Below are 4,778 nucleotides of genomic sequence, written 5' to 3'. Positions count from 1 at the left end.
TTGCCGAGTTAATCTTCCCAGTTTGCTCGAAAAAGTACCCATGCTGCTGATCGAATTAATCTGTCCTCAACTGTTGAAACTTCTTAATATTTCGTTCGCTTTGAAATGACTCTCCAAAGTCGATAAACTTTCAATTTCACCTCTCAAATTTCTGATTTGACGCGGTTAGGTGTGGGCATTAAATTAAATGGCAAAATGGGTGAAACGACTTTTATGCCTTTGAAACTTTTATAAAATTTCAAATTTATTCTTAATCTCAAATTAAAAATTAAAGGGATCCACTTGTGATTCATAGTGGATCACGCCGTGACCCAACGTGTGTTGCAGTTGACTCAAAAGTGTTTGGATGTCTAGCATTTCTCTTAAAAACTCTTAATTTCACCCCCTCAAACTTCTAATTTGATGCAATGTCTCACATCTGTTAAGGTTATGCGTTAAATCTTAACAGTTTTTGTAAAAAGATGAAAATACCCTCTCTTTTTTTGTTTAAAAAAAAAAAAAAAAAAATTGAAACCCATGAGCGATTATACTGGCAGCCAGACTCATGGCGGAGTCTGGTGATGACCAGCCATGCATCAACTGCGACCCACGTTGGGTCACGGCGTGATCCACTCTGAAAGGAACGCTAGACATCCAAACACTTTTTTTCACAATTTAGTTTCAATCTGATGTGTCACAATCTCATGAAATTTATCATTTTAAAAAATGTATCACAATCTCATAAGATTGCAACACATCAGGTTGAAATCAAATTTTAAAAAAAAGTGTCGAGATGCCAAGCATTTCTCAAAAGCTAAAGTACTCACTCTTCATCGATACTGGTGTTTTTTTGTGATGAAAGATCAAGACTATTGATCTTTCATCTCCCCATTTACAAATCTGTGGTTTCCATCGGCAGCTGGCAGGGCTAAAAAGTCGAGCGATTGCAGTGAAGTTAATGGAATAAGTTTTCATTAGCTTTTATAGCATATGAAGATTTACACATGAATATTAGACCCATACAAAGGGCCATAAAAATAAAAAAAACAAAAAAACAAAATTCAGATGCCATTACTTGGGATTTTTCCCTCTACGAATATACAAACATGGCCTGGAGGAACAGAATAAAAAATTGTCCAATGGGAGGGGGAGGTGTTCTTTATAATTCTAAGGGTTTAAGTAATACTTGGAATACGACCATATCTTGAATTTGGAAATTACACCGATAGAAAGGCATCTCACACCATATTACCAGTAGGCCGAGAACAATGTCAGTAGCAGTATATCTGCAGAGTGAAAGGAACAAGTTTCCCCAATTTATCAACTGTCATGGATAACATGAAGCCATCATTGACTTTGGAATATAGAAAAAGAAATAGGTCAAGGAGGGAAAAGGAACCTCAAGATCTTCAACTGAAATAGCAATGGCCAATGGATGAAATGATGTTAGACAGTACTTGAACAAAAGAAAAAGAAAAGGCGAGGTTGTTTTCTGACAAGGTGAAAGATTTTCATATGATGATGAATAGGGTTTTCTGTAAAAAAAAAAAACATAATTGCCAGGTCTAACTTGGACTTTGAGCTTCGCTCTAGGCATTTACTAGATTTGAAGCCCCCATTCTCTCTTGGATGTCCTTGTTGAACTTGATATGGGTTTCATCCAAGGCATTTGATATGTTTGAAATCTCCACATTCTCTTCACTATCCTTGTTCTTGAGGTGGACTTCTAACGGCCCCAGCTTTGCTTCAAGATCCTTGACTTTGGAGGTTAAAGATCTCACCTCTCGAGCTTCAGCTAGCCGACTCGATGATGCTGCCTGGCACATAGCACAGAAGTTTTTTTTTTTTATTAAATAGAAGTAAGGGAGAAGTTGGTATATCTATCATGTCTGAATATACAGCATCTTGAAAGTATAGGGAAGCTAAAGACAGAATGTAAACGTAGTAGGGATTTATTCATAGATTATTTTAGAGACAACGTGAATATTTTGGCTTCCATATCTTTCAAACTTAAGCCCATAGAAAACCCAGCAAAAACCTTATTTCTTTAAAAAAAAAAAAAAAATTCAAATTTTTGCCTGCTAATATGCTCTATTAGCATTTGGACAACCATCTTATCATTTCCCACTGAAACTGAAATACAGTAAAACACCAACAAAAAAAAAAAAAGGAGTTCGATGGAGGAAAATGAAATGCACAAGGGACAAGGGATCAGATAATTCAGTGTCATATGATATCAACAATCGATCATTGGGTTTTACTTGACAACCAAGCATTGGATTGTACTTAATTATTTGCTTTAACTATTTCACATTCTTCAACATATGTTAGCATCTAAAGTTCATTAAGTTAATTCTGAAAACTTGTTCATAAGTTGCCAAATACATTCTTGAGCCATCCCTTGACAAAATGAACTTTTTGAAAATATCCTTGATATTTCTAATTTTTCCTGGTGGTAGTACCAAATATTGAGAAGCCAAAAGTAACCTTTATGGCATAGTACCTAACATGGTTTAAACTGCACAATTTTGTCAAGATGCAGTTAATATAACTTGCAAAAAGGGGGGCACCAACAGAGGCCACTTGCCCAAAATGGACAGATCAACATAAAAAAACTTCAGGAATAAACATGAAGGTTAAGACCGTTTAGAATGCAGAGCTTTGAAAAAGGCCAATGACTGTAAATTTGGATTCTTTTATTATATTTACAATCATAATGGCAAATAAAATTTTCAATCTACTTCTGAGCAAAAATATCATCAGGTTGGTTGATCCAGAATGTAGAAGTGCCAACACTTGCTTAAAGCATTTAGTTTCTAATCCCATTTCCAATCAGGCAAGAATGTATAAAATATATATTGGTGATAAAGCACATGTCCTTGGGTTTCATCACAATTTCACACAAATCTATACATCCTTAACCATCTCAGACTTTTCAAGTTTGTTGTTACTTTCCACCATCTCAAAGTACATTTCTGTTCTAATAGAGAACTGGTGAATGGAAAGTGTTTCTTTGAAGAACAGAACAACAGGCATAGGAAGCCATTGAACAAAATATATAATTTCTTATGCATGCCACTGACAGACAACTTGTCTTTATCACATAATATCAGCTCCTATATGAATTCAAGAATTGTCCAAAAAAAACATATCGAAATACACCTTTAAAGCTCACCTGTTCTAGTTGCTCCACCCGTCGTTTCAGATCCTCCTCAGATGCTTCTTTGTGAATAACTTGAAGAACATATAGCAAGTGAAAATGGACAGTATCTGAACAGTGTTGCTCAATCATACAGGAAGGTAAAGTGGATTGACAACCCAGTGCATAGAAAGGGCAGTTCACAAGCTTCATTGGACAGACAGTTATGCAATGCCTGTCCATCTCACGTCTCATGATGCTATCTGAGCACTTCTGCTCACATGGAATTATCTTGAAGGGACAAACTGAACCATGCCTCTCCAAGTGACTGGCGCAAAATCTGGCATTACAACCTCCATTTGTGCAAGTCATAGGTCTAAAGCTGCAGCGGCAAACATGCTCGGCAAGCCCTTCTGCCGACATGAATTTCCTGTCGCAGTGAAATGCATTCTTGAAGTCAACATTCTTGAGCAAAATACGTGCAACTGCTTCTCTCCCATCCAACAACCAAAACCCATTTATCTCCATCTCTTGAACAAAATCATCAATCTTTTCTTCCCTCTTTTCACTCATCACCCATTCCGAAACCCGACCGAACAAGTTCCTCTTCGAACTAGCAAAGTCATCAACAAAATCAGAAACAACATCGTAGGGATGGTCCGGACCAGCTTCCAAGATAACAGATTCAGCGAGAAAACTCTCGCTCCTCTGGGTAAGATATTCCACCATTTCTTTTCTCATATCAACGGCTACAGAAGCTGGGGTATTGAAGATATCACCTGTGGTGTTGTCAACGCAAGCTGTGGCTAATCCGGGGAGGAACATTTGAGCTATCTTGTGAACTATTTCTGTATCGGATAGATCGCATTTGAATGAAGGGCCTTCCTCTTTCCCATCTCCAATCTTCTCTGCTACAAGTTCTGCATGAAGATCCATGCTCAAAGACGCCTGCATTGCATACAATTTCAGCGAAAATGAGATCATTTTTTTCCAAATTAAAACCATTTCCAGATAGGAGAAGTTGGGTTACCTGAATCGCGAGTTTAAGGGGTCTTCGGCAAAGAGAGAAGAGAGGATTCCTGTTCAGAAGAATGCGCTCAGCACGCTTCTCCCAGGAACGACCCCGCGGAAGGATCGATGTCTGTCCTTCGTAGCTGGTGATATAGCTTCGACTGGACTTTTGATTTGTTTAATAAATGTGCCTTAGGATTATTAAATGATATGTACTTATATAAATTTGGCTTGATTGGAGTAAAATTTTATTTTTATTATTTTTTATAGTGTTGTTTTAATTTTGTAATTAGAATATCTTAAGTAAAGATGAATTCTCTTTTTTTATAGCACTAGAAAGAGTTTTTCTTAAACTTTTTCTTAATTTTGGAAACTAAAAACCATTTTTTGCTTCATTATTTAAATGCAATCCATAATAGTTTCTGTTATCATTTTTTCTATATCATTTAATTTTTTTTTTTAAATTAAATGATATGAGAAAGAAAAATGAAAAGATAAATCATTTAAATATTGTTTCAAATAAATGATAGAGGAATGAGAGATGAAAGATAAAGTTTTTTGTATCAAAATAATGTTTAGGGAACCACTTTTACTTTCCTAGATCTAGGGTACAACTTTTGGTTTTTTTTTTTTTTTTTTTTTGTCTTTC

At 36.0% G+C, this 4,778-nt stretch overlaps 1 protein-coding gene across 1 annotated transcript; it reads right to left on the bottom strand.

Annotated features, from left to right (window-relative positions):
* Positions 1–934: 934 nt before the first annotated feature.
* LOC133883142 (uncharacterized) lies at positions 935–4,303 on the bottom strand. Its single transcript, XM_062322362.1, has 3 exons — positions 4,149–4,303; positions 3,155–4,066; positions 935–1,796 (listed from the first exon to the last, which is right to left on the bottom strand). The coding sequence occupies exons 2-3, from the start codon at positions 4,052–4,054 to the stop codon at positions 1,569–1,571; spliced, it is 1,128 nt and encodes a 375-aa protein (XP_062178346.1). The 5' UTR covers positions 4,055–4,066; positions 4,149–4,303; the 3' UTR covers positions 935–1,568.
* Positions 4,304–4,778: the final 475 nt, after the last annotated feature.

Source organism: Alnus glutinosa, chromosome 12, assembly GCF_958979055.1.
Source record: "Alnus glutinosa chromosome 12, dhAlnGlut1.1, whole genome shotgun sequence".
In the NCBI taxonomy this organism is placed as follows: domain Eukaryota; kingdom Viridiplantae; phylum Streptophyta; class Magnoliopsida; order Fagales; family Betulaceae; genus Alnus; species Alnus glutinosa.
Note: the sequence above shows the minus strand (reverse complement) of the source record. Positions and strands in the feature narration are given on the sequence as shown.

Excerpts from the sequence above, each read along its gene's own strand:
- LOC133883142 (XM_062322362.1), bottom strand. The coding sequence starts at position 4,054 with ATGGATCTTCATGCAGAACTTGTAGCAGAGAAGATTGGAGATGGGAAA. Across the intron at positions 1,797-3,154 it reads GGGTGGAGCAACTAGAACAG|GCAGCATCATCGAGTCGGCT; the intron begins GTGAGCTTTAAA and ends GCTATGTGCCAG.